The sequence below is a fragment of the Danio aesculapii genome, chromosome 25 (genome assembly GCF_903798145.1).
Source record: "Danio aesculapii chromosome 25, fDanAes4.1, whole genome shotgun sequence".
NCBI classification, from domain to species: domain Eukaryota; kingdom Metazoa; phylum Chordata; class Actinopteri; order Cypriniformes; family Danionidae; genus Danio; species Danio aesculapii.
In genome coordinates this window covers 173,381-188,631 of record NC_079459.1, presented here as the reverse complement: position 1 = coordinate 188,631, position 15,251 = coordinate 173,381, and the positions used below count along the sequence as shown (strand labels likewise).

General features: G+C 41.0%; 2 protein-coding genes across 2 annotated transcripts; one reads left to right on the top strand and one right to left on the bottom strand.

The window, feature by feature from the left end:
* The first annotated feature begins 976 nt into the window (after positions 1-976).
* si:dkey-234i14.6 (uncharacterized) lies at positions 977-7,522 on the top strand. The gene is made up of 5 exons (XM_056451975.1): positions 977-1,495; positions 3,965-4,141; positions 5,759-5,983; positions 6,264-6,477; positions 6,715-7,522. The coding sequence occupies exons 1-5, from the start codon at positions 1,049-1,051 to the stop codon at positions 6,891-6,893; spliced, it is 1,242 nt and encodes a 413-aa protein (XP_056307950.1). The 5' UTR covers positions 977-1,048; the 3' UTR covers positions 6,894-7,522.
* A 3,152-nt stretch (positions 7,523-10,674) lies between these two features.
* nudt7 (nudix (nucleoside diphosphate linked moiety X)-type motif 7) lies at positions 10,675-14,089 on the bottom strand. The gene is made up of 3 exons (XM_056452278.1): positions 13,886-14,089; positions 12,191-12,349; positions 10,675-12,090 (listed from the first exon to the last, which is right to left on the bottom strand). Exons 1-3 carry the CDS (start codon positions 14,048-14,050, stop codon positions 11,740-11,742), a joined length of 675 nt encoding a protein of 224 aa, XP_056308253.1. The 5' UTR covers positions 14,051-14,089; the 3' UTR covers positions 10,675-11,739.
* Positions 14,090-15,251: the final 1,162 nt, after the last annotated feature.

Sequence of the window (15,251 nt, the reverse complement as noted above, 5' to 3'; positions counted from 1 at the left end):
ACTAAATTGGCCGTGCACGTTTGTGAATGAGCATGTATGGGTGTTTCCCAGTACTGGGTTGCAGCTGGAAGGGCATCCGCTGTGTAAAACATATACTGGAATAGTTGGCAGTTCATTCCGCTGTGATGTACCTTGATTAATAAGGGACTAAAGCTGAGAAGAAAAGGAATGATTGGGAGAATTATAGAGGACACGAGGGTTAAAGAGCACAGCTGAAACAGCACCAGTGTCATATAATGCAGGAGTGGCTGGAGGCTTATAGATAATCAACAGCTAACAGTCACGTTATTGTGTGTGAGAGATAATGTGTGTATGTGTGTGTGTGTGTATGTGTGTGTGAGAGAGAGAAAGACATAATGTGTGTGTCTGTTTTCTGTGTGTGTGTGTTTGAGAGAGAAACTTTTCCAGTCACTTTAATTAGGAAACTATAAAAATATCAGATGATGATTAATATCGATATCCAAAATATGAGTATTTTAAAATCTGATAATAAAAATAAATAAATGAACATCATGCCGTCAGTAGGATCATATTCATAACTCAACACCATCATTCATTCATTCATTTTCCAACTGACCCAGATGGGACTTGAACCAGCGACCTTCTTGCTGTGAGGCCACGGCGCGACACCACTGAGCTACCGTGTCACCCCCTACCACCATCATCAGTTCCACAATACACTAGTGAACGCTTCCGAATCTTCCACTAAAGAGAGACTGTGTGTGTGTGTGTGTGTGTGTATGAGTCTCTGTGTGTTTGTGTTTCAGTGTGTGTATCACAGTGTGTGTTTGTGTGTCACAGTGAGTGTGTGTGTGTGTGTCACAGTGTGTGTAAGTTCCTGTGTGATTGTTTGTCACAGTGAGTGTGTGTGTGTGTGTGTGAGTCCCTGTTTGTGTGTCACATACGTGTGTGTCACAGTGTGTGTGCGTGTTCCTCCTCCCACACCCCTCCTGCAACGCAGCAGTGTATTCTCCGACTCCTCCAGGCAGCAGTGTGTGTGTGTGTGTGTGTGTGTGTGTGTCGTGTGTCCGCCGCCGCTGATGGAGTGATGGAGGCTGTGTGCGGGCAGCAGTACCGGGCTCTGGCGCTGGACGCGGGTCTCTGCACGCTGCTGGCGGTGCTGCTGTCCGCGCTGCTGAAGCTCAGCCTGGAGCGGATCCGCCGGTGGCGCGCGCGGGTCCCGGTGCTGGTGGTGGGCTCGGGCCCGGTGGGGCTGACGGCGGCGCTGGTCGCTGTCCGCTCCGGGAAGGTGCTGAAGCTGACGCTACTGGACGCGCGGTACCGGAGCGCGCTGCTCCGCCGCCCGCAGCAGATCGCGCTGGACCCGCGCAGCGTCCGCTTCCTGCTGGAGCTCGGCGTGGACTTCGACAACATGGAGGGCTGCTGGAGCAACGAGCACTTCTACACCCGCATCGGTGTGTTCCAGGAGCACCTGCTGAGCATCCTGGAGCAGAAGAAGCAGACGCTGGACATCCGCCTGCAGCTCGGCACCAGGGTACACACGAGCTATCATCCGCGCACCTGTCTATGGTCGCTTACCTTACATCGAGTTTCTGTCTGGCGTCTAGTCCAGAGATCTAAACTCTCTTAAATCAAGAAGCATTCAATAGACAAGTCAATAATACTGTCATGTTTTCACAAATAATAAGTCAAAATGACGACGCGGTGGCGCAGTAGGTAGTGCTGTCACCTCACAGCAAGAAGGTTGCTGGTTCGAGCCTCGGCTGGGTCAGTTGGAGTTCTGTGTGGAGTTTGCATGTACAGTCCAAAGACATGTGGGACAGGTGAATTGTGTGTGTGAGTGTTTCCCAGAAGTGGGTTGCAGCTGGAAGGGCAACATATCCTGGATAAATTGGGGGTTCATTCCGCTGTGGAAACCCCAGATTAATAAAGGGACTAAGCTGAAAACAAAATGACTGAATGAAGGTGTGTGTGTGTGTGTGTGTGTGTGTGTGTGTGTGTGTGTGTGTGTGTGTGTGTGTGTCAGTCCTGTAGAGAGTGCAGACAGGGCTCTGCACAAATACTTAGAGTTTTAGTCTTGTTAATAGTCCAGATATTTCAACACTCTTAAATCAAGAAGTAAACAAGTGTGAATATTGTCCTGTTTGCACAAATAATATACCAAAATGAAGAACAAATCAAACTAAATAATCTGCCAAAGAGTAAAATAAATACACTTTACACTTTCATTCACTCATTTTCCTTCAGCTCAGTCCCTTTATTTATCAGGGGAATGAACCATCAACTATTCCAGCATATGTTTTACACAGCGGATGCCCTTCCAGCTGCAACCCAGTAGTGGGAAACACCCATGCACACTCATTCACACACACACTCATACACTGCGGCCAATTTAGTTGATGTTTCCTCCGGGTGCTCCGGTTTCCCCCACAGTCCAAACACATGCGCTATAGGGGAACTGATGAAGTAATTAGTGAATGAGTGTGTATGGGTGTTTCCCAGTACTGGGTTGCAGCTAGAAGGTCATCCGCGGTGTAAAACATATGCTGGAATAGTTGGCGGTTCATTCAACTGTGGTGACTCCTGATAAGTAAAGAGACTAAGCTGAAGGAAAATGAATGAAAGAAAACTCAGAGCGGCTGGGTCATAACACACACACACACACACGCACACACACACACACACACACACACACACACACACACACACACACACACACACACACTGGTGTTTCATATTGAGCAGGTGATGATGTTGAAGCTGCTCTTCTTCTTCTTCTGTTCATGTTTTCTGAAAGTCTGCGCTGTCAAACTGCTCTTCTCCTGTGTGTGTGTGTGTGTGTCACTGAAAGTGTTTGTTTTCACTTCAGGCCGCTCGTCTTATCTTGACTGTGTTTCTCTGAAGGCCAGCAATCTGTCACCCTGAACTAAAGGGATTTATTTTGGAGGAAATCAATATCCTTTGGTATTTATTCAGCCTGAGGTCTCTCTCTCTCTCACACACACACACACTCACACACACTCCGTCATTTCTGGGTCAAATATCCCTTCAGGCTCTCTGTTATCTACTTCTCATGACAGCAACAGTACTTTAAAATGTTTCTGATTGGATGTTGTGCAGTTTATTTAGTCAGATGCAGTGCGGTGTGTGTGTGTGTGTGTGTGTGTGTGTTGCAGAGTAAGGCCAGTGCTGTAGTTTGTGTAAACAGTCTTCTCTGCTCTTGAACTCTACTCCTGCAGTCTCTGACAGATGGAGACGTCTCATAAAGCAGATCAGCCTGGAGTTGAGTTCATTTAGAGCTGCTCTGGGTGAAGATCTGTCCAAAGCACACACCATCAGGGATAAACCCGCGCCTACACACACTCCTCCATCAACAACTGATGCTTTCAGAGTGTTTAACAAGTGTGTGTGTGCTTGAGGAGAAGTGTGTGGTTCATCCCACTAGCAGAAACACTCTGTAAATATACTGAATATATATTAAACAGAAGCCATATGTTCTCTTACGTTAACTGAAGCACCGAGCGGAGCTAGAAACTACTCTAATGATTCACTTCTGTCACTGACTTGCAAACATGAATCAAAAATTATTCATAAGAGTCAGGCTTTTATTTGTGACTCATTTAAAGAAGCGACTCGTGTTTATTAGCTCATTTCATGGCTCAATTAATGAAGTGACTCTTATCATTTAGTTTGTGATTCAGTTGAAGAAATGACTTGTGTTTGTGACTCATATGACTCATATGACTCATGTTAGTGACTCATATGACTCATGTTTGTGAGTATTTTGACTCGTGTTTATGACTCAAATGACTCATGTTCGTAACTCAAAGAAGTGACTCAAAGAAGTGACTCATATGACTCATGTTCGAGACTCATATGACTCATGTCTGTGACTCACATGACTCATGTTGGTGACTCAGTTTAAAAAGTGACTTATATGACTCGTGTTTGTGACTCATTTGACTCGTGTTCGTGACTCAGTGTTCTTCTCTGTGTTGTTCAGTTCAGTGAGGATTATCTGAGGAAGATGTCGAGAGCCGATCGTCCGCGGGTGATCGTGGTGGCGGACGGTTCGTGCGGAGACTCCTGCTCGGTTCTGGGCATCAGCTCTGATTATATTGTAGAGTCGTGTCGTGCTTACGGAGCCAACGCTACCATCGAGAGACTGGACCAGAGACAGGTGACAAATTATTTTAAAGATAATATATATAAATATATTCCCCTTGAACATCCGACATTAGATATTATCACTCTGTGTGTGTTTTCATCCCTCAGCAGCTCTGGTGTGTGTGTGTGTGTGTGTGTGTGTGTTCTAGATTATGAATATGCATGTTTGTCCTCATGAGGTCGTCAGCTCCTGCTGTTATAAACGCATCTGAGCAGATGAATAATGATGGATATTGACCGTTCGCTCTCGTATGTTTGCACAGATGTCCAGATCTACAGCAGATAACTGAGGTCAGATCAGGGTTCGAGACTCAGTCATTCATTATTCCAGCAGCTGCAGCTCAACTCTACAGTATACTTTATCTTTTACAGTCTTAATGATGCACACATAAAGAGCAGCTATTATGCAGACCCCAGCTGTGTGTCAGCAGTGTGTGAATATCTCCAGCCTCTAATGGTAAACATGAGTTAAGTCTATTTTATTAATCACAGTTGATGAAGAAGCACTTTGATTGACATTCTCCCTGTCATCAGAGGGGGAAAGCCCCGCCCACTAATCTCCATCTCATTAGCATAAACAGCAGCCCTGAGTGAGAAGCAGCCGTCTGTCCATTAGCCATTAGAGTGTTTGAGCTGCTGAAGATAATGTCAGCGTAGACTAAGAGGATTCTAGATGTGGAGTTTTAGATCAACAGTGACAGGAGTCTGAGCACTCAGAGAGAAAATGTCTTTAAAATCTTGATTACAAGTCCCTGTCCACTGTGTTTTTGTCTGTCCAGATTGGTTATTTATGATCCTCTGGATATGTTAGAAAATAAATCAGACTTATTTGTTTTATCTCCAGCTTTGACAGTTTTTGCACTGATAAGTGAAGCATCTGTTGATTCTCTGCTGGAGAAAGAGGAAGTTGAAGACCTGCAAACATGCACATATCAGACTATTTTATGGCTCATAACTTTAGATAGAGGAATAATGACAGAGATGTTGGATGAAGATGAAAACTATTGCACATTCTAGCTTATTATTATTATTAAAAGGCTAAAATTAAAATTATTTATATAAACATACACATTCACCGGCCACTTTATTAGGTACACCTCACTAGTACCGGGTCGGACCCCCTTTTGCCTTCAGAACTGCTTTAATCCTTGGTGTCAGAGATTCAACAAACTACAGGAAATATTCCTCAGAGATTTTGCTCCATATTGACATGATAGCATCACACAGTTGCTGCAGATTTGTCGGCTGCACATCCATGATGCCAATCTCCCGTTCCACCATATCCCAAAGGTGCTCTATTGGATTGAGCTCTGGTGACTGCGGAGGCCATTTGAGTACAGTGAACTCATTGTCATGTTCAAGAAACCAGTCTGAGAGGATCGTCTTGACCATCTCTACATTCCTAAATGTATTGAGTTGTTGTCATGTGATTGGCTGATTAAAAATTTGCGTTAACGAGCAGTTGGACAGGTGTACCTAATAAAGTGGCCGGTGAGGTTGTATATATAAACTTTATTTTCTTTAGCAGTTTTTCTGTTCAGTGTGTGTATCTTGTTAACAGTGTTGTGTGTGTGTGTGTGTGTGTGTGTGTGTGTGTGTGTGTGTGTGTGTGTGTGTGTGTGTTCTCCAGGTTCCTACACCAGAGATTCGTGCCCACAGTGTGTTCTTCGACCTGTCTGCGTACGGTATTGACACACTGAAGGAGTCTCGATGCTCGTCTCAGGCTGCTGCCGCTAAACCCGGATTCCACCTGAAGATCTACGGCACTTTCCGGAACCGCTACATGGCGCTTGTCTGCGGGCCTGATGCTGACAGCAAGATGATGCAGTTCCTGCGGCACACGGCCAACGCCTCAGTGAGAATCAATCTAGTCCATCTCTAATCACTGATGTCTTTTCTCTTCATCATGATGACAGCAGATAATATTAGACTAGATATTCTTCAAGACACTAGTATTCAGCTTACAGTGACATTTAAAGGCTTCACTAGGGTAATTAGGGTAAAGTTAGGGTAATTAGGCAAGTCATTGTATAACAGTGGTTTATTCTGGAGACAATCCAACACTAATATTGCTGAAGGGGGCTAATAATATTGAGCTTAAAATGGCTTTACTACTGAAAGTTCTGTTTGCTCAGATCATGAAGAACATCTTCCACCAGTCCTTCAACGCCTATAAGACGGACCTGGAGCCGCGTCTGAGCGAGCTGACGCTGCACAACATGCAGTGCAGCCGGAAGCTGTTCGAGATCCTGCTGTCGTACCGCCGGGTGAACGCCGCCTTCATCGAGGGAGACCGCATCGCCGTCACAGTGGAGGGGGAAGCGGCGCGAGTGCTCAACTTCGACACCGGTCAGCAGATATACAGTGCTTTCATATTAAAGGGATCCTATTTTACCCATTTACAATGTGTCTGTAAAGATTCAGCTCAAAATATCCATCAGATAATGTATTATATGATGCAGAATATGCCCACTTTCAGCTCAAAGCGAAGTGTAGCTGCTTTTGTAGGCTGTAGCTTTAAATGCAGATGAGCTGGTTCTGTCCCCGGCCCACCAGTCTCACATGCTGCGTGTTTCTGTGTGTCAGGCTGTGGTGTGAATCTGGGCATGCGCGGTCTGGAGTCTCTGGGAATCTTCATCTACCGGACGGCCACGGCTCTGGACCAGAACGACGTTTTTGAGGCGCTTTCAGCCAAGATCCAGCACTCGCGGCACGTGGCGGAGACCTTCAGGAGGAGCGGCCTGACCTCCGCCATGTTTGAGTGAGAGGAACTCACCATCAGAACAGCGGAAATACTGAACACCAGAGCTTTTTACTTGTGAAAAACAGTGTCTAGTTATTAGTGGAAATGTGATGATGCTGTTTCAGGCCCGTAGTCAAGGGGAGGACGGGGTAAATAGTCCACATTTGGTCTGGAATTCGTCTAGATTTTTTAATCCCATTATTGACGTCCATTGTCCAGTTTTGACTGCTTTTTTCAGCACAAATTGTGAAAACAATAGTTTGATGAAGGCTTTCAGACTTAGCAGAATCCTGTTATCTGCTGCTCCAGAATTTATGGAAGCCCATTTGAAGAGTTCACACTCAGCTGATGATTGATTATGACGCGTGTTTGGCGTGCTGTCCCAGGAGAGAGCCCTGAACTCATAAGATCCTCGAGCCCGGGGCTCCCTCCTGTTTGCAAGGGCGAGAGGGGAGTTTGAGCTCAGGTAGATCTGGAGAACTCCCCTGCTGTATTAGCTAATGAACAGATAGTGATTGCTCTTTAAACATCACTACTGACTAGGAGCATGTCTATGGTGCTGATTTGGATTAGTCAATTAGCTTAAGTCACATGCTTTTAGACAGTGGGAGGAAACCGGGGAACCCGGGGGAAAACCCACGTGAGCACGGGGAGAACGTGTAAACTCCACACAGAAACGTCAGCTGGGTTGGTAAGGACTAGAACCAGTGACGTTCTTACTGTGAGGCAACAATGCTAACCACTGGGCCACCGTGTCGCCCATCTAGTGAAGGAGGAGGAGTAGGGGTGGAAGGGGGGATTCTTCAAAATGAAGATGGCTGTCATATGGACCTGAGGGTATTTATAGAGGCTTAGGAGTCATCTGATTGGTGGATCGTGAATTGAGTAATGCGGGACCGGCCACAAGCAATCTTCAGCAGGTGATCCTCTCCACATTAGATTATAAATAAACTTCATTGATGGCACCTAATTATTAAATAAGGTTATTGTGAATTTTTAATCTCAGAAATTCTTAATACAAACTCTAAAGTATGACTTTTAATCAGAATTGAGATGTCAACTCTATATTGCGAATGATAAAGTCAGAATTGTGTCATATAAACGTGAAATTCTGAGAATAAACTTTGCAAATGAATAAAAATACAATCTTTTCTAGTGTTGTAAGCTAATTAATTACCTAAACCTAATCATTTTTACAAATTTAAGAGGATTGAACATAAAACAACTAAGTTGTCCCAAACAAACCTTAAGAACTCAGCACTGTTCAACAGAACTGGAATTTCCAAGACAAACAAGTCTCAATTGTGAGACATAAACTCAACATTGTGATATATAAAGTGTAGTTTCCTTTTACTGAGATTGACTGGAGTGTTAAAGATGCGGACTGAATTTATAAGCGTAAAATAATAGAAAAGATTGTGTTTTATTCCATTGTGAAGTTATTCTCAGAATAATTCTGACTTTATAACTCAACATTTTGAGTTTACACCTCAATTCTGATGATAAAAAAACTCATAATTTTGAGTTTGTATCACTCAATTCTGAGAAAGAAAAAGTCTGAATTCTGAGTTTTAAAAGTCAAAATTGTGAGTTATAAAGTCAGAATAGAGACAGAATTGTAATTTCCAAGAGAAAAAGTCACAATTGGGAGACAAAAATAGGAATTGCAGGTTATAAAGTGCAGTTTCCTCTTAGATTGTTAAAGACGTGCCAGCAGATTGATTTATTAGCGTATAATAATAATAGAAAAGATTGTATTGCATTCAAATGTGAAGTCTATTCTCAGAATCTCACATTTATATCACACAATGCTGACTTTATAACTCACAGTTTTGAGTTGACATCTCAATTATGGGTATAAAAGTCATTAGTCATATTAATAAGTCATTACTCATATTAAATAAGTTGGAACAAACTGCAATAGTAATATTTAGAGCTGTTATTTCTCACAATTGTGCCTTTTGCTTCTTGGAAATTATAATTTTGTGTCTATTTTGAATTTATAACCTGCAATTTTGAGTTTATATCTCACAATTCTGATATAAAGTCACAATTACCTCTTTTTCATTATTCAGTGCCAGAAACGGGCTCCCGTAGGCTTCACAGCAAGCAGAACTCGTGCTATTCACTTCAATTCTATCAGTTTAGGAGAACGCAAACTAATCTTCATGAGCATCCAGTCCAGAAAGAACACATGCATCTCCAGAGACTCGATCAGTAGCTAAAGTTAAACAGAGAAAAACATTTAATTTTGAATCATTCAGATGACCAAATGCTGAGTTCTGAGTATAGTCTAATGTGCAGGACAGTTCTCCATTTGCATAATAAATGACAGTACAATGTTTAATTTTTAAAGAAGTCCTCAAATGCTTGTGTTTTCTCTTCTGACATGCTCTATTAAATACGTTATGTGCCGAACACAAGCACTTCTCCTTAATATTTCATAGTAAAACTGTACATTTCAAATGCTCAGTTCATGAAATAATAAGACAGCTGTACAGTTTCACTACATATGTAGAAATAAAAGCAAATCTGACATTATAGTCAATATTTCGGTGCATCAGAAGTGCTCATTATGATGCAAACAGACACAAATGAGTGCAGAAACCATCAGCAGTCTTTAAACCTCATCATTAAATGTTTTTGGGAAAGATCCCCTTCACTATGGGCCAGAGTTTGTGTATCTGTTTTAAATGACGTGATCAATCTAGAAACATACAGTGACCTTACAGGAGTCTGAACCCTTTATAAAGAGAGAACTGCACTGTGTTAGATGACCAAATCTCAGACGGACAGAGCTCTTTATCATTAATCTGATGTCAGTCATCATCAACACACATCAATCATGAAGTGACGCACTATAATAAATACTGGAAAACTGCTTAGAGTTTAGCATTAGCTTTCAAAAGTGTGATTTCCTCAAGCTAAATCACTCGAATGGACAAAATAAATAAATATATCAACAATCACACTAAAGCAGGGGTCAGCAAACCTGTTCCTGGAGGTCCGGTGTCCTGCAGATCCTCCAACCCTAATCAAACACACCTGAACAGGCTAATCAAAGTCTTGGTACACTTGAAACATCCAGGCAGGTGTGTTGAGGCAAGTTAGAGCTACACCCTGCAGGACACCGGACCTCCAGGACCGAGATCGGTGACCCCTGCACTAAAGGAACAATCGGTCAAATCAGCTGAAATGAAGTGCCTGATGGAAACATTATTAATACAGAAATCTATTCTATAAGAACACGTACAGACATGATGAGGCCTATTTATTTTCTGATATTGTGTTCATGTAATCAGTCGTTTGCCTTATGATTCTTACTTGAATGTTTGTTGATTTGAGCTTCAGCTGTTGCTAATGAACCAGAGCTGTACATGCAGCAGTATTTATAATAAAGGCGTTTGTTTTTCTGGTTTGGAAACGCACACTGTGCTCATGATGTCCTGAAGTGTGATGATATGAGGACCTCTGGTGGACTGGCAGAGGAATGACTCCTGCACACTGATCAAAAGCTGATTATTAAGACGTAAAACGAGCTAAAGTTGAAATAAAACATTTAAACAGAAGCTATTTTGTCATTGCAACAATGCGTGTTGTGATTTTAGTATTATGTACATGCTATTAAACTCATGCTGAATGCTGGATTGGTGTCAGATAAAGGCACAGCTAAAGTAGTTCCGGCAGGTTTAGAGCAGCTCCATATCACTCCGCTGCATGATTAGAGTTATTACACAGCTACAACAGTCAGAAATCACAACAGAAGGCTTTAAGGGAGATGTGGAGGACGCTAGTGCTACACACAGGAGACACTTGAGAAGGACACACACCTGACTAACACACTCTCAGACACAACACCTGTCTCTAAACGTATATAAACGTACAAAGTTTTTATTGAACAATATCTTAAATCAGGAAGGACATTTGTCTTCTTTCTTTTAAATTGTGTCATTTTATTTGTATTTTCCAGGTTTATTTGAGAGGGAAATGGGCATTAATAAAACAGAAAAGTACAATGTGCCAACATTAGCAAAACTGGTATTTTTGCATCTGCTTATAACATATCGAAATTACACAAAGATGGGGCGTGGCATAAATGAGCTCCTCCCCTTTTCAAAACAGCCAATAGTGTTTCATTCAGATCACAGCTGTGTGTTTGTTGTGAATACGCTCCCTCTAGTGGAGATAATTACACACTGTGCCTTTAAACACTATAGAAATACAATTATACTGTATTAAAGTATGAAATTCTCCTGAAATAGTGACTCCAATCACAAAATACTAAAGAGATGCTCAGTGCAAATCATGTCAAATATGACCAAAACTGTGCGTGTGTGTGTGTGTGTGTGTGTGTGTGTGTGTGTGTGTGTGTGCGAGCTGAGAATAGCACACAGATAATGTTCTCCAGCTCTCTGAAACTGCCCATTTCAGGGTTTGATCCTAATTGTTGCGTTTTGGTGACTGTCGCTTTAAATGCAAATGAGATTCAGAAGAGGGCGGAGCTACAGACGTCAGTGTGTGTGTGTTGTGAGTGCTGGTCAGGTGTGTGTGTGTGCTTCATGTCGCTCCTGTCTCTGTTGATCTAAAACTCCACATCTATAATCCTCTTAGTCTATGCTGACATTATCTTCAGCAGCTCAAACACTCTAATGGCTAATGGACAGACGGCTGCTTCTCACTCAGGGCTGCTGTTTATGCTAATGAGATGGAGACTAGTGGGCGGGGCTCTGATGAGGGAGAATGTCAATCAAAGTGCTTCTTCATCAAGTCTGATTCTAATAATAGAGTTAATTAATGTGTATATTCACACACTGCTGCCACACAACCGTGTTTAAATGTGGTCTTTGAGCTTGTTCGACAGTAAATGCTCATAACTTGCTCAGCCTGCGCTGCAGTGCGCTCCTGAATGTAGACACTGGATCCTCCAGATCGAAGCCCGTCTGGAACTCCGGCGTTTTCTCCAGAGCGATCGCCGCCACCGTGATGGCCAGAGCCGCGGTCAGACCCCAGATCTGATGCACGCCACCGCTAGCAGGATCCGTGTACATGAAGCTGTGTGTGGGACCGAACACACTGGGCACGGGGTATCCCGAATGATGATCCGCTCGCGTGAAGAAGTCCAGCGGGAGCGTGAACACCTCACTGACCTCCTGTGTGTTGATGCTGGGCCTGAAGGAGCTCTGGATGAAGGCCACCACTGGTGTGATCAGCAGACCCGCCTCACACACACACACACAGACACACACACGTTTATTTTAATCTTCAGTTTAGCTTGGTTTTTATTAAAGAATCACCATATAACACCGTATAAACACACACCTTGTTGATGACGGGGAAGAGTGTAGCGATGACCTGCGCTGCGTCCGCTGGAAGACCGATCTCCTCTTCTGCCTCTCGCAGCGCTGTGTGAACATCATCTCTGTCTGAAGACTCACACTTTCCCCCTGGAAAACACACTTCACCAGCGTGATGACTGAGCTGAGGACACACACACACACACACACACACACACACACACACACACACACACAAACACACACACACACACACAGACAGTTAAACAAGTATCAAAACATATCTTAAATCAGTTCTCTAACTGTTCATCACACTTCAGATAACGCACGCACGCACGCACGCACGCACGCACACACACACACAGTTAACAAATAACAAACAGTATCTCAGATCAACTCTCTAACCGTTCACCAAACTTCAGTAACAGTAACACACACACACACACACACACACACACACACACACACACACACACACACACACACACACACTCGCTCTATTTTGCTTTCCTCAAAAGAAATACGTGTAAAATTGATGAGGCATTAATATTTGTAAAGTGAACACAACTTTGCTAATCATTTATTAGCCTCAAAATATAAAGGTTAATTAGGAAATGTTTGATATCGTCCTCAGAATAATGTGTTTAATGACCCTTTATCAGATATATTTGAGTTTTAAACACATTTGACCTGAAATCCCTGCAGCATCAAACACTTCAGCATCTGAAAGTCTATGATTGACAAAGACTAGCATATATTAATGTGCATTTAAAGATTTCCAGAGTAATATTCATCATGTTCTGTTAGAAATAAGTAGAACTGGACTGTTCACAAGCATAATTATAAAGTAAAATATATTTACAGCTATAGCAGAAATGTACAGACCACCTGATCATTCTCTGGATGTATGATTTAGAGCTCTGCATTTATAATAATCATGTTATTAGAGTATAAAATAACACAGAGGTGCCGTCATGCTCATGTGTGTATTCATTCTTAGTCAACACAACACCAATAGTTTACTTCAGAAGAATTAAGACATCAATATTTGGTGGAAAACCCCTGAGTTTGAACAAATGAACACTACAGATTGGCATTTTATGGAGAACAATGCTCTGAATGACATTAATACTGGGGAAAACAGCGTAAAACACCGTTAGAGGATGAAGTAAAAATTCAGAGAAATTAATAATACTCATTTTAACAACATGAATAATGAATGAGTGCAGTAATGTCATGGATTACAGCAGAGTTAGTCTTATATTCACACTTTCAGACCTTCTCTTTAATAATAACTGAAGTAGTTCATTTTAGAGCAGTGAGACCTTGTGAGATGCTCTCTATATTGCTAATCACGCTATTTGGGGTCTGGAATGGCATGTGAATATGATGAAAAAACAGCTCTAGCTCCATTTATTTGGCTGTGAACAATGCTTTAGGATGATTTAAAAGTAATTGGCTGCTAATTTGTCTTCACTGTTTTAGAAATTAGCAAAGAATACTATTGTGAGATTAAATTATTAAGGAGAAAGTCCACATGAGCGAATATGACATCAACTTTACCCCCAATTTATCCCGAAAAGACCAATAATATTCAATATTCAGCACATTAATGAGCTGCTGGTCAGATATATGAAGTTTTCTGATGTTCTGACTGCGTGTAGAGTAATGTTTATAGAGATTTACAGTTTATTAAAGTGTAAACATGAGTTTTCCTCACGTGTATAGAGCGCACGGTGAGCAGGAGCCGCAGCTCTCCGTCCTGCAGCAGCAGGGGGATCAGCACTGACGCCTTCGGCAGAGTCACTGGTATCGGTAACCGGGAAAGCTCCACTTTACCGGAGAAACTCCTGAGAGCCGCGGTGACCCGCTCCTTCAGCTCCATCTCTGCAGACTTTGACCCACACCAATCACCAAAGCCGCTTCCGCATCTCCGATGCGAGAGAAACGCCCCTCTGGTTTTACCACGCCCACCAATCCTTACTCTCCTGCTTTGAAAGGAGGAGCAAAGAGTGACGGATTTAGAAGGCGGGGTTAACATTATGAACTTCTCTCTTATTGGTTAAAAAAGACACGTGTAATTTTCTAGCTCTGATTCCTCAAGTGCACATGTCCCACAAGAGTACACAGTAAAATAATAATTAATAAACACTAATAATATCAATAATGTCAGACACAGAATTGCTGACCTTGTCTAAAATGAACACGAAAAAGGAAAATAGAAAAAATAGAAAATAAGTTCCATGATAAGTCACGCAATGATACTGAAGCAAGGAAATATTGCTCATTATTAGAGTTTTTCCATATTCACCATTACAAATAAATGAGTAAATAAATAGACAAATTCCTGCATAAATAAAACATTCAATAAATAAACATGCAAATAAATAAATGATTAAATAAATAAATGTATTTACAAGTCCACAAATTTCTGCATGAATAAATAAATAAATAAATATGCAAATAAATAAATAAATAAATAAATAAATGTATTTACATCTCCACAAATTTCTGCATGAATAAATAAATAAATAAATATGCAAATAAATAAATAATAAATAAATAAATAAATATGCAAATAAATAATAAATGTACTTACAAGTCCACAAATTTCTGCATTAGTAAATAAATAAATATGCAAATAAATAAATAAATGTATATGCAAGTCCAAAAATTCCTACATATATATGCAAATAAATAAATATGCAAATAAATAAATAAGTAAAAAAAAATATAAATAAATAAATGTATTTACAAGTCCACAAATTTCTGCATAAATAAATAAATATGCAAATAAATAAATAAAAAAATGTATATACAAGTCCACAAATTTCTGCATTAATGAATAAATAAATATGCAAATAAATAAATAAATAAATAAACAAATAAACAAATAAATAAATAAATAAATAAATAAATAAATAAATAAATAAATAAATGTATATGCAAGTCCAAAAATTCCTGCATAAATATGCGAATAAATAAATATGTAAAAATAATAATAATAATAAAAATAAATAAATAAATAATTAAATAAATAAATGTATATATAAGTCCACAAATTTTTGCATGAATAAATAAATAAA

Excerpts from the sequence above, each read along its gene's own strand:
- si:dkey-234i14.6 (XM_056451975.1), top strand. The coding sequence starts at position 1,049 with ATGGAGGCTGTGTGCGGGCAGCAGTACCGGGCTCTGGCGCTGGACGCG. Across the intron at positions 5,984-6,263 it reads GGCACACGGCCAACGCCTCA|ATCATGAAGAACATCTTCCA; the intron begins GTGAGAATCAAT and ends CTGTTTGCTCAG. Across the intron at positions 6,478-6,714 it reads AGTGCTCAACTTCGACACCG|GCTGTGGTGTGAATCTGGGC; the intron begins GTCAGCAGATAT and ends TCTGTGTGTCAG.
- nudt7 (XM_056452278.1), bottom strand. The coding sequence starts at position 14,050 with ATGGAGCTGAAGGAGCGGGTCACCGCGGCTCTCAGGAGTTTCTCCGGT. Across the intron at positions 12,350-13,885 it reads TCACCGTGCGCTCTATACAC|CTCAGTCATCACGCTGGTGA; the intron begins GTGAGGAAAACT and ends GTGTGTCCTCAG. Across the intron at positions 12,091-12,190 it reads TCTTCCCCGTCATCAACAAG|GCGGGTCTGCTGATCACACC; the intron begins GTGTGTGTTTAT and ends TGTGTGTGTGAG.